The sequence below is a fragment of the Serinus canaria genome, chromosome 6 (assembly GCF_022539315.1).
Source record: "Serinus canaria isolate serCan28SL12 chromosome 6, serCan2020, whole genome shotgun sequence".
NCBI classification, from domain to species: Eukaryota; Metazoa; Chordata; class Aves; order Passeriformes; family Fringillidae; genus Serinus; species Serinus canaria.
In genome coordinates this window covers 15,842,675-15,870,487 of record NC_066320.1, presented here as the reverse complement: position 1 = coordinate 15,870,487, position 27,813 = coordinate 15,842,675, and the positions used below count along the sequence as shown (strand labels likewise).

Genomic DNA, 27,813 nt, shown 5'->3' with positions numbered 1-27,813 from the left:
GCCAAACCATTGTTTCACAGGTTGCAATAAAAACACATCTCCTGTCTGGGTAAAGCCCCACATGGAACAGCAAGCAAGAGCAGAGCCTAGAAGCACCAGTGAGAGCAGCTGTGGCAGTGAGGTTACTCTCCAACTCCTGGGAGCACTGCAGTGGCCCCAGCGGGAGCATGGAGCAGAGCCCTTGATCCCCAGTGAGGGGCACTGGCAGCCGGCCCATCGGACAACGTTGTGGGCAGGTTGTGCAACTGCACCCCAGTTAGGTTTGCCTTAGAGTCCAGGGTGAGTAAAAACACATTAGGTATCACTCCAGACCATGGCCTGAGTAGGGCAACAATATTGTCTGTTCACATCAAAATGAGGAGAGCCTGCTGCTTCTGTAAATGGGGTATAGGGCCCATTGCCATGACCAGCTCTCTGAGCTATTGGCTGATGATTCTGTAGTCCTGGCACTTGCATCTGTTCCAGATTTTTTTTTCATCACAGGTTTGGAGGTGCTGTGGGAAGGGGTGTGTGGCACATGAAGGCAGAGGAGGGAAGGCACTGCATGAAAGCCTGCAGAAAGGCTAAAAAATTGCTGATGGAGGTATATGGAGACCATAGCAGCAGTAATGAGAAGGAAAAAGCACTTCCATCTTGCTTGAAGAACTTACTGTTATAAGAATCACAGGTTCACATTAAACCAAGACCAGAGAACTGCCACACAGGAGAAAGAATATAAGTTTATTTTAAAAAATAATAATTTAGCTCAAACACAAATGGGATTGCAGAGTGTTGACTGAAGTAGGAAGAACAATATTTAGCCACAGAACTTAAAACAGACCAATTATTCTCTCTTGTAGATGATACTTTCAGTGCCCTTCCTTGTCCACAGCTCTGCTTCAGTTCTCATCTGCACGTAAAGGTATCCTGACTACTGGGGCTCTTAGTAACAAGGCAGAGGAGAAATGGTGTCTGCCGCATATGAAATGCGGTTCCTACCTCCAGAGCCTCCATGATCCAAAAAGCCAGAAGAGCAACACCAGCATCTAAACCAATGTGCAATACAAAGGGAACAACTTGCACTCCTCCCTGGAAGTCTATCTACCCATGCCCCATTCCCAGCATCCTGGCCAAGTGCTCCCACCCACGCCTGAATTCACCCCCCCACCCACAGGTGCTGTACACAGAGGTGTAGACACAGGCCTTTGCAATACTCCTCCCTCCCCACTCTCTTCTCATCCAGACCTGTGGATCTTTCACCTCTCTCCGTGCCTGCATGCCATACATTTCTTGGCACAGCAGCAGTTCATTTCACAGTGATGGGATATGCCCTGGAACACACCGGCCACTACTGCAGTTTTTTCTCATCTGTGAAGTGGCCTTTCATGCAATTGCCATTCTGATACACAGGGTTGGCCCCCTTCCTTCTGCACCACAGCACAGATTTGTACAGAACAAATCCAATACCAGCCAGACACAGCAAGAGAAGAGCCAGTATGTCCAGGCAGAAGTACTCATACAAGGAAAGGTCGTAGACAGCCGGGCGAAGGTAGGGTGCCCCATCGTGCCGAAGGATGTACTCCAGCCAATACACTGTCCTGTTGAGAGCATGCATTGGTCTGTCCAGGTGCAGAGCTGAGATGTGCTGGGCTGCTTTTCTGTAGCTGCAAGGGAAGATGACAAGACATTTACCTTTCAACAGAAACTTCATACCTGAGAAGTGGCCTGAGACATCCAGTGATGCTTTCAAGTCCCAAATAATACCTTGGGAGAGGGGCAAATTTCTTCTATTCTTCTTTTGAAAGCCACTCTGACAGCACTCGCCAGCAATCAAGGCACAAGCCAGAGTGTATTTTTCTTTGTGTTTTGTTAATAACACTGAGAGTTTGGCTTGCAAGTACCTGTTCAATGAGTTCATGTGTATGGTACTTTCTGAGGGGAGTTTGCACCCTAAGACCTCACCCAGCATCAAGCAAAAGTTATACACTTGATGAGAGGCCACACCCTTCTGGGTACCAATTTGTAACACCTCTTAATAGGTAAGAAATACAAAATATTTTCAAAATCAAGCTCTCAGAGAGCATTTCAAAAATCAGCAGTTGCACATGTCCCATTTGAAAACAGGAACCCTGTTTCACTTTCCTGTTCCTGCTTCAGTTCTAGGAAAAAACAGAGTATATGACTGACAGAAGGAGCAGATGGAGCATTACCTGCAGCTCCTTCTCTTCTTCTACAGAAAGTTTTTTGGACAAGTTCAGGAAGGCCCCAATGGGAAGCTGTGATCTCACTCTCCCTTATGACAGACTGGCATTAAGAGAAGAGATCTGTTCCTCAGTAGCTCAGAAAACTTTCTAAGAACATTACAGTCAATCAGACAGGACTAGATCACACTCCTTAGCAGCAAATGCTGGAGTATCTCCTCCTGTGCTGCATCTAAGGATTTTGAGGCACTGATACATCTGGTCAGCTGAGCAATGGTTGCAACTGTGCTTGGTATAGAAGCCACCACAGGTGGTATAGGGGTCAACACAAAGACACACTGGTCCCTACACACTGTCGGCACCAAGGAAGAGCTTGATGCTTCCAGATGCCTCACCTGGGGTCAGAGATGACGGTGATGACAGCCTGGTAAAGCTCCTCTTCTTTTACTCTGCTCCAGTCCATGAGGATACCCATACCCTTTGCCTGCACTCTGGTCATGATGTCAAACTGGTCCCCATAGAAAGGAAACCCCACCACTGGCACACCATGATAAATTGCCTCAAATACACCATTCATCCCACAGTGGCTGACAAAAGCTTTCACATTGGGATGGCCTGCAGGTAAAGAAAGAGTAGCAAGTCAGTGTCTTCCATGTTGCAACAGGGCTACCAGGGTTCCCTTAACACACAATGGTGATGTATGTTTAGGGAAAAACAGGCATGCTAAGCAGAGAGGATGCTAAGCAGAGAGGATTCCTTTGGGAATACATCTGGCTTTTTGCAGCCCAGAATTGCTGAGTAGAGCCTGGAGGAGAAGGGAGACAGGAGCTAAGCAGCTTCAAGCAAGTGTTAGGTGAGGATCATGTTTTGTACAGATCAGACACACAAGAAGCAACAGACTTAGATCCACACAGGTGCTGCTAGCCTTATGTGCCTTTGCTGTGGTTTGGGCTAAACTCCAGGGGTGTTGCTAGTGGCACACACATACACAGAACCCAGCCTTACCTAGCAGGTCATTCTGGGGCAGCCACCCCATCATCAGCGTATTCTCACCCAGGTTTCTTGGCTTCTGACCAAAATATCTGTGGGAGGAGACAGAGGAAGGGAAAAAAGAAGAGAAACACACAGAGAACAAGACTAAATTCAATCAGATCAAGAAACAGAAAGCAGATTCTGTAATTTGAAATGAATCACCCCTCAATATTGTTTTTCATCCATCTCAAGTGAAAATGAATCCCATTCCCTTTTCACCTCCACACCACCCTTTGCGGGAGGCGAGCAAATGCACCAGCCATCTTCTCCACCAAATCGCTTGGAAGAGCTCGGATCCCGATGCCAAAGGAGACAACAACGACACCTGCCTCTGCTGCTTCCACCCAGAGACGCAGACCCTGTGGGCAAAACACACAAAGCTGCCTTGAAGTATTCTTGCAGAAAGGCCCTTCCCACTCCTGCCTCTAACAGAGGCAGTAGAAAGCTGTCCACAGAGAAGATGAAGCCAAATCCACCCAGAGCACAAAGCTACACGGTTTTCACCAAGCAATGAACTCTAAAACCACTGTGATTTTTGCACCCAGCCAGGCAGAAATTACTTGAGAACCTCCTGGTCTTGGGAGTTTGCAGGGAGGTGACCAAAACCTGCATTTCATGGCATTATCTCCACTGGAGGTAACACAATCAGTCTTTGACAAGAAAGTTTCTGGAAACAGAGGCACCACATTGGAATAGCTAGGGCAGAGAGGGAAATTGGAGCAAAAAAAGGGAGTCTATTTTCCCATTACCACTAAGAAGGAGGCCGGTCAGGGTCTCTATATGTAAGCTGATATAAGAGACAAAACATCACCCAGTCAGGAACACCTTCTTCCTGGAAAGTTCCTACAAACTCTCCAATGTCAAAGGCTTCTGGAGGTGGTAGAAAGTCTTGCCATCTTGACAGGAGACTTCTACCCATCCTTAACAGCTACTTGCAGACAGCAGATTTAGTTTTTGATCACTGGACAGAAAGGTAGCTACAGATCCAGTAAAACCCACAGTTATTTGTCCTTCATTTAGAGGCTACCTGTAATGCTACATAAACAGGTCTGTATCTAGAACAGTCTGTACTTTTTTTAACCAAAGCCAGAAGGAGGTATAGAGAAGAAATCAGCAACCATACCTACTGTGAAGCAAACATGGATTAGTCCCTCTTATGCCAGGCTGGGCTGAGTCTATTTCTCATTATATCCTGCTTCAAGTTTCCCATGTATCCCAGTCAGCAGCATTTTAGGGAAGTTTAATAAAAATCTATTTTTGAATTTATATACCTCCTCTAATAAATTTGTAGGAGAGTCTGAATTTTAAAAAATCTGTTATTAAAAGAGAAAACTAAAGTGATTAATTCAGAATATTAATTGTAGTCTAAAAGTTAGGGGATCAGAGTACAAAAGAGTTACAAAGCACATCTTAGTGTTACTCTCTGGGGATACTTCTCTTTTGTTGTATGCTTCAAAGACTCAAGCCTATCTTTTCAGAAATGCTTAGAGTGCACTAAAATAAACCAAGAATCAAGAAGTTTACAACAGAGATATTTTAGCTTCTTCATTCTTTTGAGTTTCACATCCTTTGAGCAGTACAACCACTGAAACGGCTACAGAAGAGAAAGTGCTGGTTTTCCTTTTCTAAATAAAAGTGTAATGACTCCTAAACCAGATGACTATGTTATCCATTATATTTGGGCCATAACATCTATCTTTCAGAAACAGCATTGAAGTTGCCAGGGAAGCATGGTTGACCACCAAATGTTCTCACTTTCTCTCAAATACATTATCTATATTTAACTAAGTCCTAAATAGAAACAGTCAAAATCATAGAGTTTCAAATAGGAGGAAATAAGCATTTAATCACATTTCAAATGGGATATTTGAATTAAGGCACACCTAGACCTACGGAGGCTTTCTCTTCTGCTGGCATCCCATGATGTGGACACAGACATGCCTACCTGCTAGCATGATAGCCACCACCTACTTCAGGGCTCCAGACTTATCTCCATCATTCTTTCCTTAGGTGCCCTGGGATCTGTTCTGGAAGCTGTGAAGCACATGAGTAATGCCCTAGCAAACAACTCCCTTCTTTATAAGGCAGGTGTGTACGTGGCCAGGTTGGACCAAGCCAGAGTTTTGCAAGAGCTGTGAGGTAGCCACCCTCTGACACAGCTTTCAGAGCACCCTACGTGCGTTTCATTACCTGCAGGCCGTGCCACATGGGCAAGGCTCATGTGCAGTTAGACACATCTGGAGAGCTTCTTTTTAAGGCACCTGATCTCACTTCTTTTTTAACTGAAAAGTATTGGTATCCACAGCATCAGTGAAGTTGCCATCAGAGATCTTGACAGGCCTCTAATAATTTGAAAGTTGAAATCTTATCTCCATTTCAGACCCTTAGTCAGGACACCAGGACATCTTGACTGCCCAAGTTTTATTATCCAGGTTTATTTCACCTCAATGTTTGCAAAAGTGGTAAGACAAGTCCTACTCTGTTCCAATACTGTCTTCAGCCAGAGGCTTTAGGAGCTTGTTCCTCTGAATTTATTCCTGGGATTAGTGAGGCATAGGCTGGAGAAAGCCTTAAGAGGAGTTTTCAGGACTGAACCCTGAGAAAAAGGGGTTTATACCCTTGGGATTCTGCACTGAATTTAATGAAGGAACAAGAATACCTCTCCCCTGTGGTTTCTTAAGACTACAAGCTCAAGGGCAGAAATGCTCTGTTAGAAATAGGGTGAAGGAGGAAATTCTGGATTAACACATCAGTGATGAAACAAGGAAGATTAATTGTTCCTCCCATTCCCACTTTAGCACAGGAGCAAACAAACTATTCATTCTCAAATCCCAGGGGCAGCACCTTCATCTTAGAAACTCCACACACCATTTCACATGGACAGTGAGGCCAAATCCCACTTCAGAGTGGCCCACTTAATTCTACATCCTCCCTGCAGCCTGACAAACTTCAGTGCTCCCCGTCTTGCCGATGCACCCACAAGCACCAAAACACAGCATCTTTCCAGACACTTGGGGCTTCAGAACTTTTACAAGGTTCTTCCAGAGAAGATCTGTACTAAGTAGCTTCCCCAGCTGATGTGCAATCATAGATCAAAGCTTTTTTGCACTTACCACTGGAAGGGGCTTTGCAGGCTCAGCGAGGATCCCCCCTGTGAAAACAACATGGGGGAGCGTTGGACGGGGAAAGTCCAACACCACATCATTACAGAGGAAGAAAAGACTGGTTCCATGAACAAGGTCCAACATGGATGTCTTGGGCTCCACACTGTGCTTCTCCATAAGACGTTCAAACTTGGGCAGGATGACCAGTTTTGTAGCCACACGAGTGATTATGTAGACTAGGAGATTCCAAGTCCTGCCAAAAAAGCCCATCCTGTCTGTCATCAGGGAGTTGAATTCAGGGACATAGGCAATGGGGGAGGTGGCACCAATCTCTGCTGGGAACCAGAAACCAGTGGAAATCACAGCATATTTGATGTGCAGGATGTGGGCCAGGATAAATCCACACATCTCATTGGGGTCCACCAAAAGCAGGTCAAAGTGCTCCCGCTGGAGTTTCTGCAGAAGGGTAGAATTTCCCAATACTAGGTCACAGTTTTCCAGGTACTTCTCCAAAAATGAAAACACCTCCAGGGAGGTCATTTTCCCTTGAAAGACACGTTTTATCTTCTCCTGCACCCAGGCATCTGCGCTCTCTGTGCTGAAGGTACCCCAGTACCTCTGCACGCGGAAGCCGGGCAGGGAGGTTTCCACATCCCGACCTTCATGGAGTAGCAGCACAGGGTCATGGCCCCGGTCAGTCAGTGCCTCTGCCACCCGCATGAAGACTCGCAGGTGGCTGTCAAAGACTATGGTGGGCATGATCAGCACCTTGGCACAGTGGGATGGCTCCACTGTGAATGCAGTCACTAGGAAAAGAAGAGCAGCAGGTAGCACCTTCATCATCTTCATCACTGCAAGGAGACAAACACACCATTAATGTAGTATCTCTGTCATGCATTCAGCAATAACAGTTGGGATTGTAGCTGCAAGCCAGGAATCGTGAGCTGGGAAAGGAGAGCAGTCTGGAGTCCTTCACTGGGGAACATCCATCCCCATTCTACTCTGCCTTGTCCTAAAGAAAAAAACCAAACCAGAAAAAAACCCACAAAAATACCCCAACAACCAAAGTCAGGTATCTGACTTTCTCCAGATTTTCTGGAATTTTCCAGAAAATCTCTTCTCTGTTCTCCTAAGGCTCAAAAACTAGCAGACTGACTGGCAGAGAGTTACTGAGGGTGAGTGGCTGGAGGAGCTATGCTGGGTCACAGCACCAGCAGGGACACTTGCTGCTCAGTCCCTGTTTACCGCTATAGAACCAGCTCAGCTGGATTTTATTTTTATTTCTGTCCAGCCAGAACAGCTGGTTCTCTCTGAGGCCTTGATGTCTGTGCAAGCTCTCAGGGAGGCCTGCAGAGCTTGGTGGAAATACCAAGAGGTGTGCTCTGGCTTTGGACCTCACATGGCTGGCAAGGTGCCTTGCTCAGCACAAACAAGGCAGGAGCAAGTCCAAGTCACAGCAGGACCCACTGAGAAGAGCCACAATCCCAGAGAGCACAGCAACAATCTGGACAGAGAGCTGCTCCAGTAAGGATCAGTCATGGGAGGCTCTGGGGAAAGGGTTGGGAAAGGAAAGTGGGTGCCAGGATACTCATCCACTAGAAGAAGGCAAACCCAGAAAGCAATCCCAGAGATGACATGCAACACCTGTGGCACACTGATGCCCCTTAGTCACACTCCTAAAGCCGTCATCCCCTCTTCAGTTTGGTGAAACACCCAAGATTTCTGTTGTGTAAGGGATGTTGCTACATCACTGGAAGCGAACGCGCCTCACCCACACCTAGCATTATTTTGGGACAAGAACTATGTGATAATTATTTGGGAATAGTCAGAAGCAGAGTAGTTTTCTGAGAATCCCGTTCAGACATGCTAGGAAGCAGCAGTAAGAAGAAGAAGTTACAATGGGAACTAGAAGTGGATTATGGATGGCCCCCACACACTAAGCCCCAGTGGGCCTGCAGGGATGTGGTAGAGTGGAATTTGGTACAAGATTTTCTGACAGCCCCTCTGATAGTGCTTGAACAATTAAGAGGTGGGAAAGAAAGTAATGGACAAGATTCTGCTAAATGCAGTGTTCAGACTGCCCTCAGCAGGCCTCTCTCTGTCTAAACTAAGCACATGAGGGTGAAGACATTGGGAAATAAAACTGCCCTATTCTTCCTCCAGTGCTTTCTTGTCCCATGTGGGGACAGGACATGGGAAAGAAACAGAGCAGCTGCTGGTTGGGATCCTCCCCTGTTTCAAAGGCAGTTCCTGCTTGGGCTCCCATCCTTCCCACCCAGGGTCAACTCTGTGGCTGTGCCTGCACGAGTGATAAGAAACATGAGAAAAGCTAACAGATACCAAGAGGGTAGTTGGACCCACAGAACAAGAGCTCCAGGAGAATGTAGACAAAGGTGGTAGGCTGGAAAGAAGAAAGCACAAGCTCTGCAAGGAAAGTAAGGATCTGCCCAGCATCCTGCCTCCCTAACAGCAGAAACAGGCTGGCCTGTTAAAAAGTGTTGGTCCCAACAGAGCTACAGCCCACAAAGCTGGTCTGGTACTTAGATTACTTGAGAAGCCCAAAGGGAATTTATCCTGCCCAACACCAGGGAAGATAAAGCATTTGGCTGTGACATTCACAGCTGATTCAGGAGCACATACTGCTTCCAGGAAGCAGGGGAAGGATGGCAGCCATGTACTCCTGATCTCTACTGGGACAGCAGGGAGTTAAGGACAGAAGCAGACACGAGCTTGTCCTGGGGCACCTAGTGGGTCATACATGCACATAAGTGTGCCAAGAAGAGTAGAAGAGGTTCTATATGTGGGGTAGGGTGTTTTCTCCTTGGGCAACAAGGAAAAAGATGAAGAAATAGTCCTGGTAAAAGTTATAGTTATTTAAATAAAAAAATTGTCACCCATCTTCAGCAAGGACTGTGTTCTGCCATGGACCTACATGCCAGACATTGCTGAGACCCTCAAGCCAAGACTCTCTGGGGACTAACAAAATCCAAAAGACAAGTAAGGTGTCAATCTCAGGTTCTGCCCCCCCTCAAGTCAGGGACAGATGCTGACTCAGTGAGACTTTCAAACTGCTCTTGGTGGTTTCATCTCTTCCAAAATCAGGAGCTATCCCTAAAGGTGCTGGCTCAGGAACCTCTTCTCCCTGCCCAAGCAATAAAGGAGGCTGTAAATCTTGCTAAGAGGTGAGAAGATGCCAGGCTGCAGGAAGAGACCTTTTTTCTTAATTCAGTTCAATACCACCAGAGATAATCTCTGCTCTGTCCATGCCCAGAAAGGTACCCCTTTCAGCCCTAGAGCTGTGCTGGATTTTTACTGCTATTGGGATAAAATACAGGCTAACTACCAGCAAAAAGGGCACAAGGGCTTGTTCAGCAGCTAGTCACTGTTGAAGTCTCAGGTTGATGGCAAAGGGGAAGGAAGTCCCAGACCGAGACAAGGGCTAAGTGGCCCAGTTAAGGGAAGGCTCAAAATCCACCTGCTCGCCTTGCTACTTTACCTCTTACTAACACTGAATAAAAAAGCTGCTCCATGAGCTCTGCAGCAGGATCCTTCAGCCTGGGCAGCTGCTGTGGCCAATGCAGCACAGGCTCAGCCCAATTGTCTGGCTATGGAAGCTCAGCTACTGCAGGCAGGTGGTCTACAGAAATTTTCAAACACCTGGGCATGGGAATGTCAGAGGTCCAAAATCCAGTAAATGACAAAAAGGAAATGACAGACCCCACACTAGGCCTGAGAGCAGAGTAGACAGAACCACCTCCTTGTTTGTGGAAGACCTAGTGGCTACAGCACATAAATACTGCAAAAATAACCCTGCCACTGCAAGGAGAAGGCTTATAAAGAGATAATAGACCCTTCCCTGTTTTCACGACAAGTGCTCGGCAGAGCCATGCCAGCTGGCTGATCTACACAGAGCAATGGACCTAACATCACAGTTAACACTGGCAGCCAGAGTAAGGGTTCAAGAGAACTGTTGGAAAAGCCCACACCACAAACGTTTTAAGTTTCACCATAGCAGCATTCAGGGCAGAGCAGGCACCTCAGTGGGAGCAGGACCTGGGAAAGTGGGACTGGCACAGCAAGCAGCAGCATCCCCCCTACCCTGCACAACTGTCTGCCTGCAGCTGCTGGAGATTGCTTTCAAAGCCACAGCAATGCATTGCTGCTGAAAAGTGAGGCAGCAGAAAGAGAGTAGAGAGGGCATAATCCTCTGAAATGCCCCTGAGAAATCTCTTACTGGGCTGAAATTTGTCCCATGATTTTGCCCTGTTTAACATGTTTGACAGGGTATGGCTTTGGTATTGATGGAAAATGACACCAATCAACTTAAGTGAAATAACTGAACAGCTACAGCTCCAATTTAATTCAGGTGCCTTTTATTAGGCTGAAGTACTAAAACCTCTCACAGCAAGCAGTCTAGGCAAAGAACCCCACAAAGAAAGGGCTATGAACAGGATCAAATGCAAGGACTGCCATTTATATCTCTCCCTCACTTTTTTATCTTACCTAGTTCCTGCCCAGGACCTGGGAGCCTGTATACATGGGACTGAATTATTTCCCCTCCTGCATCCTAGTTTCTGTGCAGCTCTTGCCCACAGTAAAAAATGTTTTCACTGCAAACTTCTCAGGAGTTAACAAAGCAGCAGAATTAATTGAAAAGCAAAAGATATCTTCACCTGGATGCTCTAAACTCTTCCTGGAATAAGATACTCAAGTTTGCCTTCTATTGGGTATGATCCAAAAAAAACAGGATCATCTGCTACCATCACACTGATGACAGCCAGCCTAGCTGCAGCTAATATATGGAAACCAAGACTGAAAGCAGGCAGGTGTGCAGCTCCAACTTTGTCACTGCAGGAGGATGTTACACTATAAGCAGAGGCTGCCCAGGGGAAGCCCTAGTAAAAACCTAGAGGATACAATAGTGTACAAAGCAAACAAAGCACAGGTTGAAATAGGGAAGTTTAACCATCAATCATATCCAGCCCAGTGCTTGGTGGGCTTCTGTGCTCTGGTTTTGGTTTATCACAGACTCTGACTTAACCAGAGTCACCTGGGTAAAGTACAGTAACACTAAAACATTTATATTAGCACTATAGTATACTAATATCAGAGTACAACAATACTAGCATTAGTATTTTAGTATAGAAGACAAAGATAAAGAAAAAAAAACCCTTCAGATATAAGCATCCCCTGGCAGTCTACATCCCTGAGGGTTTTTTAAAGTGTTGTTTGCACACAGACTGAATAGGACACAGATGGTCTACTCAAAACAACATACCTTTCTAGCATTTTTCCTTTTGCATATTCATAGCAGCCCACCACAAGCACAGAGAATGAAGGAAGCCAAGATCCCCAAAAGACCAAAGGGGACAATCACAGCATTGATCAGGTCAGCATCAGAATGATCTATACCTATCACCACATTGGTGCTACTACTGCCACAAAACACCAGAAGTGCTCTGGTTGATCTCTTTTGGACAAAGATTGATATAGTTCCCAAACAGTTCCTAGCTTTTGGTACTTTGGACCATCTTCAACAACCTTCCTGTCTCATTAGAGTTATATGGAAGAAGTTCTACAGGCAAGGTGGGAATCTGTGGGCTAGCAGGAGGTTGCCAGATGATAGATCACTGCCAAGGAACCATGGTACTAAAGGAAATACTGGTCCATAACAACTGAAAAGAAATTAAGATCTGGATCTCAGCTTGTCACAGCATTTGAAACCACACACATCTTCAAGTATTTGAAACTACACACACCTTGACATGGGGGATGGTGTCAGACACCACACATCTGCTTCCCCACCTGGTCCCTCATCATACATTAAATCTCTCTAGGAAGTAAGTGATATTTCCCCCATTCAATATCCAGAGGCATCCTGTTTGTCTTCTGAAAGGAACAGAGATGGTTTGTGACACCAGGGTGCTCTGCAATAACACTTTCTTCTGGACAGCCTTTTTCTCTTGCTTACAACACAGTTGCAAGACAGAGCAGCTGATGTGAGACTGTGCCCCTTGTGAGTGGTCTGAGGTCTGCCGTGTGGAAGCAAGTCAGAACATTATTTGTAATCCCTGGATGAAAAAGAAAGGACAGCTTGGGGCCATTTCCAAATAGTCATGTGAGCCATAGACCTCAAAGTGAGAGCACATGACAGGGCAGAACATTATTTGGTGTTAAGAAGAATTTATATTTGTATGACACTCAAGTTAAGTAAGTTCTTCAGACTTCAGAGAAAACTGGGAAGATACAGGTGCACCAAACCTTAGAGAAGCAGTCAAGAGGAATTGGGAGGAAAAGAATCTTCCCATTTACTGCCTTGTCACATCAGCTTCTTTCTGCAGCGAAGCATCACATTTAAAGAAAAGTTATTAAACACTCCAGAAGGTTGTGAAATCTTGTGTAGAAAGTTATGGGGACTGATAAAGTCCTGACAGACAAGTCTGATCACATTTGACAGAGTTACAAGAGTAGAGAAGCTAGGGATGAGTCTTATCTTCAATGAAACAATTGACGCCCTCACGTAAAAGAAACCCACAACCAAGCCAAAGAGCTTCTTGGCTCTCAGCGCGCCAGAGGAATGAGATCTGGCTGAGCTGCCGTAAAAAGAGGTTGAAGAGGGTTGCATAGGAAGAGGAGGCAGAACAGGAGATGGAAGATACTCCTGAGATGTAATCTTCTAAAGGAAGATGAAGCAAGTTACACAAAAGCGCTCTGAACTCGTGTCCGTGTGCCAAGACTCTAGTCCTGCGCATTGAAGCAGATGCTGAACTCGCGCCCGTCAGCAGCCTCGCTGGAGCAAGGGCTGCACACACGCGTCCGGACAGAGCCGGGACCAGGCTGACAGCCGAGAATTCAGACCTAGTCCCCATCCCCAGCCTGGCAGAGCTCAGATGCCATCAGCCCAGCCCAGCCCAGCCCTACAGCGCTCACCCGGAGCGCAGCTGGCAGCCCACGCCCGCGGCCACCCCGAGCCCCGGCCCGTGCATCCCACCGACCCCGGCACGCCGCAGGGCGGAAGGACCCTCCTTGCACGGCAGCCGGGCAGGACGCGGCAGCCGGGCAGGACGCGGCAGCCGGGCAGGACGCGGCAGCCGGGCAGGACGCGGCAGCCGGCAACGGGGCAGCGCCGCCGCTGCGGAGCCGAGCAGCCCCGGGGGATACGCGCCGAGAAGCGCCGGCCGCAGCTCCTCGCGGGCCGCCCGCCCCCACCCTTCCGCCGCGGTGCCGGCACTCACCTGCAGCGAGTCCCGGCGGAGCGCGGCCCGAGTGAGAGGCGCGGCGGTGAGGGAAGTGGGAGGGAAGAGAAGGAGGAAGGGAGGGATGCAGCCGCCACCCGCCCGCCTTCCCCTTTCAAGCCGGCGGGCGCAGGTGGGGCCGGGCGGAGCAGCCCCGGCCCACGGGCCGCACCCCGGGCCGAGCCGAGCCGACCCCGGGGCTGTGGCACGAAGGCGGGGCGAGAGGGGACGCGGTGGGCACAGAGAGCCGCACCCGCTGTCCCGGCAGCTCGACGGGCAGCGGGGCAGCACTGCAGTTTGTGGCTCCGGCCCGGGCAGTGCGTTTGATCGCCCTCAGAGCATCTCTCCAGTGGCCGCTGCTCGGGCACCCCCAGGGCCAGAACCCCCTTGAGAGGAGGGCAATCGGAACACGATAGTCAGGACAGCAAATGGGAAAGGGCGGTGCACAAGGGAATCGGGATGTGAGGGACACTGTTCCAGCACACACTAGACGGGGATGTCCTGTTGGTCCAGTTCCAGCACTAATAACAGCTGTAACTGCACCACTGTTGCACAGGGAAACCAGGCTTCTACACCAGGACAGCAGTAGAGCAGAGATGTAGGCTACGTAGGTCTAGCAGCTGCAAAATCTTGTGAAATGACCAGTTTTTCCCAGGAGTGTCAAGCATGTCACTTTGAGAGTCTCACAAAACATTTCCCACTCAAACGCTTGTTGCACTTGCTCAGTCAGGTGCTGATCTCCAGCAAGGCTAATGACATTCTTTGCATCCTGTGCTGGAACTTCAGACAGCATTACACCTTCTCCTACTGCATCACGTTCAGGGTGGAAGGCTATGGCAAAGAGTGCTGGTTACAGAGCAACACAGAGCCGGATGCATGTGGTGCATCATCCCACCCTTTCCAGAGAAACACAGTGCAAGGGGTAAAATTGAGCATTACAGCATTCAAGATCTCCACAAGGCCGTACCTATCAGCAAGTTTCTTTTCCTTGCACACACAGAGGAAGAAATCTAAGGGGACACAAATCTGTTATTTTAACTAGATTTATACATGGTTTTTCAGTTATGCCTATTCTTTCTTTTTCCTATAGGTTGGTGCTTATATGGCCAACTACCATACAACTGATTTGGCAGCAATATTTGAGCAGATTTGAGAAGACCTGACGAGCTATTCTGATGGGTAGGGACTTGTGCAGCCCCAGTTTTTGATATAAGCTTCTAGATCTTACCCAAATTTCTCAGTCACTCACCAACCAGTTGCACAAGCCACCTGTCACTTCTGAAGGTCTGTTACATGTCCACAATCATTTAAGTAAGATGACAAGAAGTAGTTGTAGACAGATGTAGAGACAGTGCTGTTACCCCCAAGCACTGGTTCCCTCCCTTTTCCCACCCACTATCCCACATCTTTAACTACCAGATCCACTCAGACTAAAAAGGCAGCAATCTTTATTTTCTGACAGATTAAATTCTCACATTTTATACGTTTTTAAAAACCTCAAAGCATAAAAGTATTTTAAACAGTTTCAAATGTAAGTTCCTGATAAACAGAAAAAAGGGGGCAAATGACAAGAAAGATCCCCATGCAGAAAATACTCTTCCCACCTTCCTTTGGCCTCTAACCTTTACCTTCTTGTAATAACCACGGTCTTCTGGGCCCCTCTGCACTGTAGCCTTGAAGCCAGGCCCCAGTGATTGTGCAACCGGAAGGGGGGGGGGAAGTCCTGAAAAATGCTCACTGGAAAAAGTTGCCACTCATGTACATAGGGGTGGCTCATCAAGTCTCATCCCAACCCTCAATTAGGTGACACTGCTTTGCACACAAACACAGCTTCCTGTAACAAGGCTCTTCTCATTGGCACCCTTTGGGGAGGGAATGGAAACATGGAAATCGGGCCCTGCACTACCTCTCAGTGGCTGGCAGCTTCATCATGTAGGGTAAGCATATTTCACAGCCCACTACTCCATTTCCTAAACATGCACTACCACTAATTAACTCATACTGGCTGTGGGTTCAACCCACTGCCCCTCAAACTAGTTAACTTAACCCACCTAACAGAGGGGGAATGTTCTCTACCAGATGCAAGCTGCACCAAAGTAAGGAAGCAGTCACACAACAGAGTGAATGCAAGCCCACCCCTCAGTAGACCATTATACTGTCAACAGCTCATGAAATCTCAGTTTAGGTTGAAAGTTTCTCATTCTTTGTGGCTGCCCATACTGAACATACACTTCTAGCTTGTACTTCAAACCTTACAGCACCAGGGTTTGCCCTGGTGCTAGGGAGATACTTCTTCAGAAGGATTTAACAGATGGAAAACAGATCAAAGACCAAGTGATCTAACTCAGAAATTCAAGGCATTAATGATACATTCACCTTGACTCCTAACAAGCTCACACCGTTGGCAGGAAATTTAAGCTGGCACATTATATGTTCAGACAGAACAAGGAATAATGCCACACTGCAGCCAGAGCCTCTGAAACAGTAACACTGCTTATCTCTGCCTTTTGCTAAGAGGCCTTCATCTCCTCAGTCTCCTTTTCCCTTCCCATCAAGTGAAACTTCACAACCCCCATGCAGTCAAGTTTCTGTACAACTTCACTCCCCAGCTACACTAATGGAAGTGTTATTATGAGTGCCACAGCAGTACTATACACCTTGATCTTTCTGACAATAGCCCCCACCTTGCAACTGCAATCGATACTGTTACTCAACTACTAAACCATGTTTAGAGACTGCTTCTCCAAATACTCTGGTTAGTGGCCTCCACAGGAGTGCAAGGGAGAGGAAAGTAGGTATTTATTGCAAGGTGAAACCATAAAAGAGAAAAGGAACCCTGTCACAATACAAGGGTAAACTTGAAATGTCAGGTGGGGTTGGGGAGCCAACAGCCAGAGTGCTCAAATAAGTTGTTGTTCTTACAGTAACTAGTCAGATGCAGGTGACAACACTTGCCTTTTCACAGGTTAAGTGTTAAACTGGCTGAAAAAGAAATTGAAAGGTTAAAATACAGGACAATGATTTCTCTTTCTTCTACTAAATGGGCAGGAAACCAAAAGTAAAAATCACTGCCAGCCTTTCAAAATAAGACTGTAAAAAATATAAGTCTTGGTGGTCACCCTAGTGGTGCCAATAACACCAACTTTAGGATGGTTTCAAATTAGGAGACTAAAAATTAGAAATAAAAAGGGGAAACATCCAACCATTCTCCCACATCCCTACACTGGAGATGCCTGCCCCATAGGGGGCTAAGGGAGGAATCATTCCAGGCAGGCTTGAACCCCATAATGTCCATATGCCCATCCAAGGTGTTCTGGTGAGCAGATGGTTTATGTACTCCAATGTTCTCAGTCACTTTCAAACTTGACGGAATTGACTTGGGTTGATATAGTGCCCCCACGGTAGCTGCCTCGCTTTTTCTTTGTTTTCTCATGACGGAAAGATTTGCCTTTAGTGTATTTCAGGATGTTGTTAGCTTTCTCACCCCAGTCACCAGCTGCTCCTTTCTGTGAGGGATGGAGGGGAGGGGAAAGAAATTTAAGTCAGTACCCAAGAGTGAGGGCAATGCTTTGCACTTCCCCGTACCCAGCTAAGCCCAGCACATTGGCACAGGAGCTGATACTGCTCTCCCATGCGCCTCCTGGTGGAAGAAGGTCTCACCAAAACCACTGCCCAGAAGCACATCGAGACTGCTCTGCAGTCTTGTACTTCCAGAGACCAATTGTTACCACTCCGGCACCACCTAGCCCTACCTTTGCTTCAAATGAGTTATCAGCCACACGGGCATCCACCTCAATCTCTTCTTCCCTTACGCGGCGGAATGGAGAGGACGGCTGTTGAAAAAGAAAATGAGAAAGAGTAATCAAATACAAACACACAATGTTCCTTTAGTAACATCCTCCTTCCTTGCCCTGCAAATACAGAACCCTATTCACATCACCCTAATCTTTAAGTGTTTCTCAGATTCATCATTCTTTCCCCACTTCAGATCAGGCAGCTCAGGAGTGCTCTTGTGCAGGTATATCCAATCAGCTTTTGCCAGAATAATATTATGTTATGTGCACTCCCTAGGGTTCTCCAGACAAGGTTAGAGTACTTAAGTTGACAGTAAAAATACAAGTAATCCTGTTGGCCCAACCACCCAGAAAAACCCCTACTTGTTCAGAAGGCAGAGATGCCTCTTCAGCCAGTTGCCACAGTCCACCCTCACTCACCCGTTTCACCTTGGGAACTGTGTGTGGTGTTTTGGCTTTGATCTTTGCTTTTTTACTGTGTGGTGTTTCTGGCTCCTGAACATCTTCCCTCTTCTGTTTCTTCCCAACTGTGCCTGTTAGATGTACAGCAGGAGAACTTTAAAGGCAGCGTTGGGAAACGCTATTCCCCAAAAGCAAACCCAATGCTGACACAGGTGTGAGAACTGGTGCCTGCATTACTTCACCCAGAAAACAGACTGCTGTACCAGACACTAACAAATTCTGAGTCAGCAAGAACCTCCCCATCCTATCCTAACATAGGATAAAATGGATAAAATGTTATGCAATAGGGTAGCCCTACATGAATGATTCTGCATACTTTAGAGTTCTGTTAGCCAAAATGTACCAGATTCATACCATATGTACTTGCACACATCACTAGTGCATCACTAGTTGTTTTCCTTCTGGAGGGTTAAAGATTGAGATTGTGCACTGGGCATCAACTGTGGTGTTCCACTGCACACAGACAAAGGTCCTCCAGCAGTCTGCTTTGCTGTCACTAAATCTTGTGCATGCACAGATGGCAACTGGCAACAACTACACAGACATGTACTTCACATTACCACAAATTTCACTGTCAGCAGCTATGCAATGCGGACAAAAAAGATCCCACCAAATTCAAAACTAGCCTCTTACTACTGCACCAAATGGCACAAACACACAGAGATTAGAATGAATACTGTTTCAGAAGATCTTCCATTCAAGCTTAGCTCAGTAACACTGCCTGACAGACCCACTTCCCACACTGCTGGTGATACCTCCATTGACTTTTCCAGTCTCTTCTTCAGAGCTGCTTTCACTGCTACTACTGCTGCCACCAGCTGGCTTAGACTTCATGTTGTTTGCAACTACTGCAGATGCTTTTGCTTTCTCTGTGGAGGCAGGGGTTTTAGAACCGTTCTGCACCCCCTTCACTGCCTTTTTGGGCTTCCCATCCTCATCACTGGAACTGTCTGATGAGCTGCTGCTGCTACTAGAAGCAGCTGCCTTCTTCCCCACAGCTGCTTTTGCTGCCCCTGTAGATTTGGTGGCTCGTTTCCCTGCTGGCTTTTCTTTTTCACTGCTTGAGCTATCAGAGTCAGATGTGTCTGCTTTGGGAGCTGGAGTAGGTTTGGACAATGGCTTAGCCACTTTGCCAGCTGGTTTAGCTGGAGGGCCTTTCTTCTTCTCATCCTCAGAACTGCTGGAGCTGCTATCTGAATCAGAGCTACTTTGTGCTTTCTTTGTGGCAGCTGGTGACTTCTTTGCTGCAGGGGTTGCTACTTTAATTGTGGGCTTCACAGGAGCTGCCTTCCTGTCAGAACTATCAGAATCTAGAATGAAAAGAAAAAGAGCAATCAAGGCTAAGTCTCATTCCTTTAACACAAGACTAACATTCAGATTCAGTGTAGATACACTTCATCATCTGCTTGAAACAACATTGCAATGGGTATTCCTGTCCAACTATACCCTCAGACCCTGCCCAGAAACAGAAAGGTCTGAACAAGAACAACATGCAGGTAGAAATTCTCCTTCTCTCCCACCCCAATACCTGAGCTGTCTGAGGAAGAACTGGGGTCTTTCTTTGCTTGTCCAGGCTTGACAACTACTTTTGCTGGTTTGGAAGTATTCTTTATCACAGGTTGTTTAACAGGGAGCTTATTCCCTGCCTTCTTTTTATCATCTTCAGAGCTAGAATCTAAAATGACAAAGAAAAAAGTTCTTCAAGTGAATAGGCTTCATGTGCAAGTTACTTTAGTGGTAACATATATGTAATTTATGGGTAAGTGAAGAGCTAAATGGCTTGTGACTCAAGGCTGAGCCACTAGGTAACTGGCAAGCATCTGATGAACACTTGAACAGTCAAGGGACAGCATTCATTTTTCCACACATCTTCTTTGTTGGGAGAAAGTGGAAACAGTTTAAGTTGTTCACTAATGCATGCACAAGGAAGCAAATATTTGGAGAATATGTAGGGGAAGAGGTACTGAATAAGGAATTTTAGAGACAGTAAATTAAAGTATCATTAAACTTGGGGAGAAGAAACATTGAAAAAATAATCTATGTTGTAAGGATCATAAAAGCCATAGGAAAATTAAGAGATAAAGCTGACAAAGCATATAAAGTGAGGCAGCAACAGCACAGTATCTCATTTTAGCTAATTCTTCTATCAGATGAGATAGCAGTTTGAAAATTAGTACAAATACACCTTTGTTTGTGCTACATGGATCTGGAATACTAAACCTGATCTATTCCAGTATTTCTGAACACTTTAGCAACAGCAATCAAAAACTTGGCAATTTTGAGAGTAACTAGGTAAAAAAAACCAGAAAGCACAGAGCTGCTGACACTCACTGGAGTGTCACACAACCTAGTGCTAGGGCTAACTGTCTGCAGACAGACTGGCAGCTGCTACCCAGTCTCTGCCATGCCACCAGAGATGCTGAGATATGCAAGGAACATCTTGAACTCAGAAGGAAATTGTAGCACAGAGGGAACTTACATGGGAAATACCAAACCTCAAACCTGGTTGACACGAGAGACAAAGTACACTGCTCCCATTTCTAGGGTCACATCAGAAGAAGGGAGGCACCTTCTGAGTCTAGTTTGAACTTCATATGGTGATTACATTTTTATTTCAAATACTTCTCCAAACACAATGGAATAACAAACCCCAAAAATCTTAAGACACAGATGCTCAAGAACAGTTTAACCATTAAATGTCTGTGAGAAAGCTGATTCACAATTCCCTGCCCTTTCCATCCAACAATATGGAGACTTTTCTACACTTGCCAATGGTCTTGTCTCATGGTCACACACCCCCTTGAATAGCAGGCTGCTGGTTTTCAATTTCATGTCTTGCTAGTCATGGAGACTCTGAAGCTTCTAAGCACATACACTAAAACTCTTAGATTAATCACTATGGAGCAACTTGGCCAGTAAAAATATTAACACAGAAGAATTAGAACTTGATTTCTTGAATTACCTGAGTCACTGTCAGAACTGGATTCAGCCTTCTTGTTAGTCACAGCTTTCTTCTGGGGAGCAGGGATTGTTTTAGCTACTACTGCTTTGCCTGCAAAAGAGAGTTTAAAATTAATAGGCCACATCCATACCAAAACTTTGTCCCAAGATCCAAACCATAGCAGGAGTGAAAAAACTCCTTCCCAGTACACCAGCCACTCAGCCAACCTACTGGAAGCCATGCAAGAACTTGGTTTATTCCGACTAAACTAGATCCCAATGACTTTTCAAATCAGCATGCGCAAATGCAACCTGACCACAGTTCAGATCCACAAGTTGTACACAGTATTGTTTGGAATGCCTCCAAATTAGTCAGAAGCTTCCAGAAGAGCAAATAGCAACATAGAGCAAAGACAAACGGCTTTTTCAAGGAAGCCAAGACCTTGCAAAAACCTTGTTGGCACAATGCAGTACTGCATCCTCTCCTTCTCACAACATACCTGCTTCTGCCTTTGAGGGCACCTGCTCTGCCTCATCACTACTGTCTGAAGAGTCATTGCTCTCAGCCTTTTTTGCAGGAGCTTTAGCAAGGCCCTTCTTTACCTGTATTCCTTGAGGAGGTGGTACTGCACTGTATGGACCTATGAAGAGAAACACAGTATTCAGATGCCTGCATGATAATGTGAGCAGCACGTGTTTGCTGTAGTTAGAATAAAGTACTTCTGCTATACACTTCCATTTATTCCCCTTCTGTAGCTACAATCCAACACTAGCTTCTAATTTGAAAGATTATACCCACCCCACTGCTACCTCCTTGTTTCTACTGAGTTTAACTCTCCTCTTGGGGTTCAGCTGATCCAACCATCTCTGCACTTTTAGAAAAACAGGAGCTTATCAACATACTTTTACAGACAAAAAATCAGATATGTCAATTTTTCATTGTTTTCATTTATTGCCTTCTCAAATCCTCTGGTTAGAGAGTCAGACTGACCTTGGATGACTGACCCTCTACTCAGACCAGCTCTCTACCAGAAGCCTAAAGGCGTTATACCTCACTGATCAGAGGCCCATTTAGCCCATCAGCTGCATTGCAACTGTATGGCCCTGGATACTTCACAAAAAACCACTATGTAGTATTTTTTACACACCAGACTTTGGCTTTTGTTTTGCAGGTGGCTTTTCATCATCTGAGCTGTCAGATGAGTCCTCGCTGCTGGAACTTTTCTTGGCACGTTTGGTTTTCCCCGGACATGCTTGAGGGGCTGCAGGTTTTGGTAGAGGTGATTTCTTGGGAACAGCCTTATCAAAAGAAACATACATTAAAAAAGGAAATTTCAGAAGTCTTGTGGGGACAACTGGATCTTGTTAATTCCATGCCTCACTTAAGAGTAAATTCTCAAGACAAAACAAAGAAGACTAACAGAGATTCTCAAATGCAAATTTTAAGAAACACACAAGTATCATTATTTTTCTAGCTCCTCTGCTATTGTTATCTGCTCCATGAACCCCTAATGATGAGCTCCTACAGACAAAAGAGAAGAGGACTGACTGAAATTTAGCAACTGCCACATGATTAAAAACAACTATAATAATTTTTGTGTTGCAGGTAGCATTTTTAAATGCTTCCTAGTGGAAAACTCAAAGTAATAGCTAAACGTGAAAGAGTCAGGTCAAAGCAACTTTATATAATGGAGACACAATATGGTTATGACACAACAATATGTTTTCCTCTAAAGGAAGGAGCAGAAAAAAATAGTAAGGAGGCATTAGGGAAGAAAGCAGTACATGGAGAGATGCTAGAGCACATAATCCCAGCATATGAAGGAGAAGCAGGTGTAAGAGTTATATTGAGCACAGCATCTGCATAGTCTGTGTCTGCAAGACAATACCCAGTGTTACTAGACTTCTACACTGTTTATGAAGTTTTTCATAGCCTAACTCACCTTTTTTGGTGCAGCCTTTTCCTCCTCAGAATCTTCACTGCTGCTGCTACTGCTTTCTGCTTTTCCATTGACAACTTTGGTAGCTGCCTGGGCAGCTTTACTTCCTTTTGAGAGAAGTAAAAAGGGACACTGCAAAACATGCTATGTAGATGAGGGATAATTACATTGCGCCGTGAGTATCTTAGAGAAAAAAGAACCACAGAAGCCTACAGAGCAGATTAAGCAGTACTGGTTTTGCAGTTGTACTGCAAAACTGTTGGCTTATCCTACTGCAACCTTAGAGAAAGTTTTCTGGAAACTGTGTCTTCTAGCTCTTGGGAAGTTCCAAAACTAAAGGCTTAGTAAAGATCTTCCCTGCTTTTTCAGGGGAAGACAATGGCAAATGCAAAACATAAACAGTTATTCAAACAATGTGGTGCTCAGGACCAGATGTTTAATTTACATTCAGTTCTACACCTCTATGTCAGAAGAGACTAGACTGGAGTGGAATGGCAGCAAAAGCAGATTTTCAGACTGCTTTGTTAATACCTATGTCTTTGTATGTAGGTACAGCCCCCAGCACTCCTCTCCGGCTTTTTTGACTTTGCACTTCACTCATGATACACAATAGCAGGTACCTGATTTAGGTGTTGCTGGTTTTGGTGGTTGCTTCTTTGGTGCTCCTTCATCCGAGCTGCTTGAGTCAGAACTGGAACTCTCTGCTTTCTTCTGAGGCTGGATTTTGGTTCCAGCTGGCTTCACAACAGGTTTTGCACCTTTCTAAACAACAGCCCAAAACCCAATTAACCTTTAAAGTCATGAAAAAAAAACCAAGGCTAATAAGGTGGACACATACACAGAATGTAGAAACAGCTGTCTTTCACAGAAGTTACCATTCAGATTTGAAAACACCACTCTGCTTAGTGGTCAGGGTCTGAAAATCCTGGGATAACAGTTTTGCTCTAGAAAACCTCCCAGAAATGCACTGGAAGCCTGCTTTGCACATCGGTCTTCAGTTTTGCCTCCTCAATATTGGGCAGTTCTGAGGCTGGCACTGTTCTCTTCCCTCTACAGACCACACTAGCTTGAAGACTGCAAATACTGACTGGGCAAATCTAGCTGGTCTCCTCTACAATGTGTATAATGTTATCACTCTTCCTCCCCTGACATCATTCTTCCTTGCCTCCACTTCAAGACCAAGATTGCAGCAAGAAAAAGCAAAGAGAAGATTCTCTTTTTACATAAACATACACACACATATATATAAAGAACAAACCTATAGACGACCCAAATCTTTTTTTGCAAAGGAAGTAAGCCCTGGCAGTCTTAGGATAAGAGCAAGGACCAGACTTGAATATGAAACAAAATGGGTGCAGGACAAAAATTTAATTTTTTCCAGGGCCAGTCCAAATTGCACTACAGAAATGTCTTTTTGCTTTGTATCTGCAGCAGCATGGGCACTTCACAGTTCAGGACTAGTGAGCCCCATAGCCCATGGAATTCTGTTGGTTAAATTTGCTATTATTCATCACTGTCAAACGCATTAAAGCTGCTGGAAAGAAAAGCCAACCTTTGCTGGCTTCTTCTCCTCCTCTGAGTCTGAATCATCACTGGAGTCCTCACTGCTGCTCTCTGCCGTCTTGGCTGCAGGAGCTGCTTTTGCTTTCGGCACAGCTGATGCTTTAGCTGCAAAGAAGGGACAGCATATATTGATGACAAGTTAATTGACAATTTTCACATACCTACATCCTGCACTAGTGGGTATTAGGGCTAAAGGATATATAACACTGACTTTGTTTCTTGAGCAGTGTGTGGCAGACTGCTCCAAAATGGGCAAGCAAAAAGATAAAACCATTCTAGACTTTATCTTTGTCACACACAAATAAAAGTGCAGATTTCTATCACCAAAAAGACAACCCCCAAAGAAAGAGCACCCCTCAGACTGAGATAATATTAGCTGGGTCTGCACACCACCCAGCTTAAAGAAACCTGCTGAACAAGTACAGACAGGTGCTTGCAAAGAGAACCACTGCAATGTCGTGTAAGGGTTCCAGACCCCCAACTTGTTTTGGCCAAATCCTCTTCCTGGTTACTGATTGCTTTTCAGTAATGTGGAGCAAAATATAAAAATAGTTTTGTCTTACACTATATTTACAACTGTCCTTATCAAATAAAAATCAGATGGAAGTTTAAATTCAGGATGGGTCAAATTTAGGATGGGTCAAGTTGAAGACATATTTTCTTTCTGTGTCTCTCCCTCTCCTCATTGATTCTTTCTGTCCTGCAAATCTACTGCTACACACACACAACCTTGTGTGTGTACAGTGATTAATGAAAGATACAAGAACAGTTGCAGATAAAACGGAAAAATACAGCTCACCACACAGCAAAGTGCAGCACAGGGATGTATTTTTTGGTAGCACTAGTACACGAGCTCTAAAGAAAAAAGTGTAGCAACCTCACACAAGCAGCAGGTGAGTACGGATGCCTGGCACATCTCTGGAATGGCTAAAACCTTCCATGGGACAGAAGCTGCTGTGCCTGAATTTTAACAAGATACAGAGATCACTCTCAACTAAAATGAACCTATCTTCCATATCATGGGCGAAAGACCAGCCAAAATGAGATCAGTCAATAAAAACCTAACGGCTGATAGCTCCTAAAAGATTTCAGAAGAGCTACTGAAGTTGAGCTCTAAACGCACGTGAGAGGCCAATGCCAAACATAGCCCCGGTCTGCTCTAGGGCTGCCCACAAACCTACCAGGCTTCTTGGCCGGGGGTTTCTCATCCTCCTCGCTGGAGCTGTCACTGCTGCTGGCCGACGGCTTCCTCTTGGCCTGGGCGCCGTTCGGGACCAGCTTTCTCTTCTTGGCCGCCGGAGACCTGCGGGAGAAGGGCTGAGCGAGGCCCTGCGGGGCGCGGGCCGGGCGGAGGGGCACTCGCACCGCGAGGGGACTTACCGCAGCCAGTAGGTGAAGATGTCCAGCAGTGAGGCCGCATTGGGGTCCTGCTCCTTCTAAAACGAGAGAGGCCGCGTCAGCCAGGGTCACTCAGCCGGTCGCTGAGCCCCCGCCTGTCCTGTCCCGTCCCGTCCCGTCCCGTCCCGCCCCGCTCCCCGCTCACCGCCGCCGCCTCCCTGGCGAAGGCGCGCGCGGCGCCCTGGCAGCCGCTCTCGCGCAGGAACGCGAGCACGAGGGGGAACAGGTCGCTGGGCACCGCGCGCCGCTCCGCCATGATGCCCACGCCGACACGTGCCGCGCGCGCACGCGCTAACGCCTGCGTGCTTGCGTGCTTGCGTGCGTGCGTGCGTGCGTGCGTGCACGCGCGTCCCCGCAGCCGCGCCCCTGCCGCTGCCAAGTGGCCCGTGCGGCACCGCTTAGGGGCGCGATGGCGGCACGGGCAGCCCCACTCCCGGCCTGAGGGGACGGGCAGGGACCCGCTCGGTGTGGGTGCTTGCGCCAAGGCAACGCGCAGTGCCAAAGGGCTGCATGTGGTGCAAAGGCAGGAGGGGGGCTGGGAACTCGGCAGTGGCCGCTCGGCTCTGGAAGCGGGAAGACTTAAACTTAAGTCCGCTTAAGCCTCACCAGCTTACTCCTACTTGTAATGCGTTTTAAATCACCGAAAGGAGAATGCTGGGGGAACACTGGAGAGCAGGAGTTGGGTTGCTCTAGGGAGGAGAAGCAGCCGGGAGCTGCGAGCAGCCTCGGCGCCGGCAGAGCCCTCAGGGGCCCGGCCCGTCCCGGCACGGCTGGAGCGCGGCCGGCAGAGCTCGGCGCCGCTAGTGGCGTTCGCCGGTATTCCGGAAAATAGACTGTGAAGCAGCTCTACCCAAACAGTAACGTACTGAATGCTCCTACTAAATCCGTACAGGAACAAAGGGAGTTGGTAAAAATAACACCATGATCATGAAGTGGCAGCCTGTAAGAGACAGAAAAGGAGTTTGAGGCAAGGCTATATAGAATATAGGCTTGAAGGGCTTCAAGGCGGGAGATAGCGTGTGAAACAGGTGTAGCTCAAGTCTTCAGCACTTACACTTCAGGTGTAAGTGCTGAAGACCCGGACCTGACCTTAAAAGGAGCTTCTGGACCTATGGAAAAGGGTGGATGTGGAAACCCCAGATGAGGCTGAGCAGGACAAGCTTAGTGTCTTAGTGTACTCATAACCCCGGTGAGATTTCATTCACTTGTTGTATATTCTTGTGGCTTTAGTTACTTTTCCAGGGAAATATTTTTCCTGTAATAGTGCAGGTTTGCTCTGCTGGATGTATTGCTCTATTCCTGCCCTTGTGATGGATGGAGCTTTTCTTGGTCTTCTTCAATAGATTGTACTATAACGCTTGCTAAGGGGCAAGGAAGAAGAGGTCTCTTCTTAAAGTCTAGATTTAGGGCTTCCAAGGTCAAAACCACAATGGTAGGTGGGCAGTGTTTTGCTTTTTACATTTCCTGTACCTAGCCCTCTGCACTTAACTATTTCTGTGCTGTGTGGGTTTTGTGCCGCGGTGCCTAATGAAGACACACAATTGGGTGTGCTCTGTTGTCAGCAAAGCATGCCTGTTGCTGGTGCTTTTGGAAGGCTCCATGGTTGCTCTCATGGGCAAGTAGAAGTCAGCTCTTGTGGTATTTTGTACTGTAAGATTCTGTCATTTTGTACAGGTGCTGTAGTCTGTGTAGCAGAAAAAGGGTGTTCAGCTGAGGCTTGGTTAGATTTGTTTACTCGTTTTTGAGATGCTCTGCCCCTTTTATGTATGGAATAACATGGGGCTGTGTTGCAGAAAAGAAACAGTTTGCAGGAACTAATATTCCCTAGTTTTTGTAGTTTCCCTCTACAGTAACCTATAGCTGCAAGCTTCATCTGTAAAGCTCAGCAAACTTTTGTGCTTTTGCCTACTTTGGAGAGGAAAAGATGCAGCTTTTGCTGGTAAACTGTGGTTATTTTAAGCCCCAATGTGTAAAGTAACTGCTGTGAAGAGCAAGGGAAATAACTGTGTTTGCTTCACCGGCTCACTTTGCTTCTCCTCTGGTTAATAAGTATCTCTCTCTCCTGCCTGGCCTTCGCTAGTTAGGTCTGTTCCCTGTGCTGTGCGGCAGCTTCTCTTTAAAGGTGTGCGGCTCTCTGGGTGTGTTCCTCTGTGTTGTGTCTGCAG

At 46.5% G+C, this 27,813-nt stretch overlaps 2 protein-coding genes across 2 annotated transcripts; both read right to left on the bottom strand.

The window, feature by feature from the left end:
* Positions 1–699: 699 nt before the first annotated feature.
* LOC103813974 (2-hydroxyacylsphingosine 1-beta-galactosyltransferase-like) lies at positions 700–13,673 on the bottom strand. The gene is made up of 6 exons (XM_030241424.2): positions 13,552–13,673; positions 6,326–7,167; positions 3,432–3,571; positions 3,186–3,262; positions 2,576–2,795; positions 700–1,643 (listed from the first exon to the last, which is right to left on the bottom strand). Exons 2-6 carry the CDS (start codon positions 7,163–7,165, stop codon positions 1,328–1,330), a joined length of 1,593 nt encoding a protein of 530 aa, XP_030097284.1. The 5' UTR covers positions 7,166–7,167; positions 13,552–13,673; the 3' UTR covers positions 700–1,327.
* Positions 13,674–14,982: 1,309 nt separating this feature from the next.
* On the bottom strand, positions 14,983–25,930 carry NOLC1 (nucleolar and coiled-body phosphoprotein 1). The gene is made up of 14 exons (XM_018910865.3): positions 25,794–25,930; positions 25,631–25,686; positions 25,432–25,553; positions 24,240–24,355; positions 23,308–23,449; positions 22,691–22,794; positions 21,896–22,046; positions 21,248–21,388; positions 20,770–20,859; positions 19,336–19,482; positions 18,563–19,117; positions 17,766–17,878; positions 17,304–17,384; positions 14,983–17,057 (listed from the first exon to the last, which is right to left on the bottom strand). Exons 1-14 carry the CDS (start codon positions 25,902–25,904, stop codon positions 16,899–16,901), a joined length of 2,088 nt encoding a protein of 695 aa, XP_018766410.3. The 5' UTR covers positions 25,905–25,930; the 3' UTR covers positions 14,983–16,898.
* Between the last annotated feature and the right edge of the window lie 1,883 nt (positions 25,931–27,813).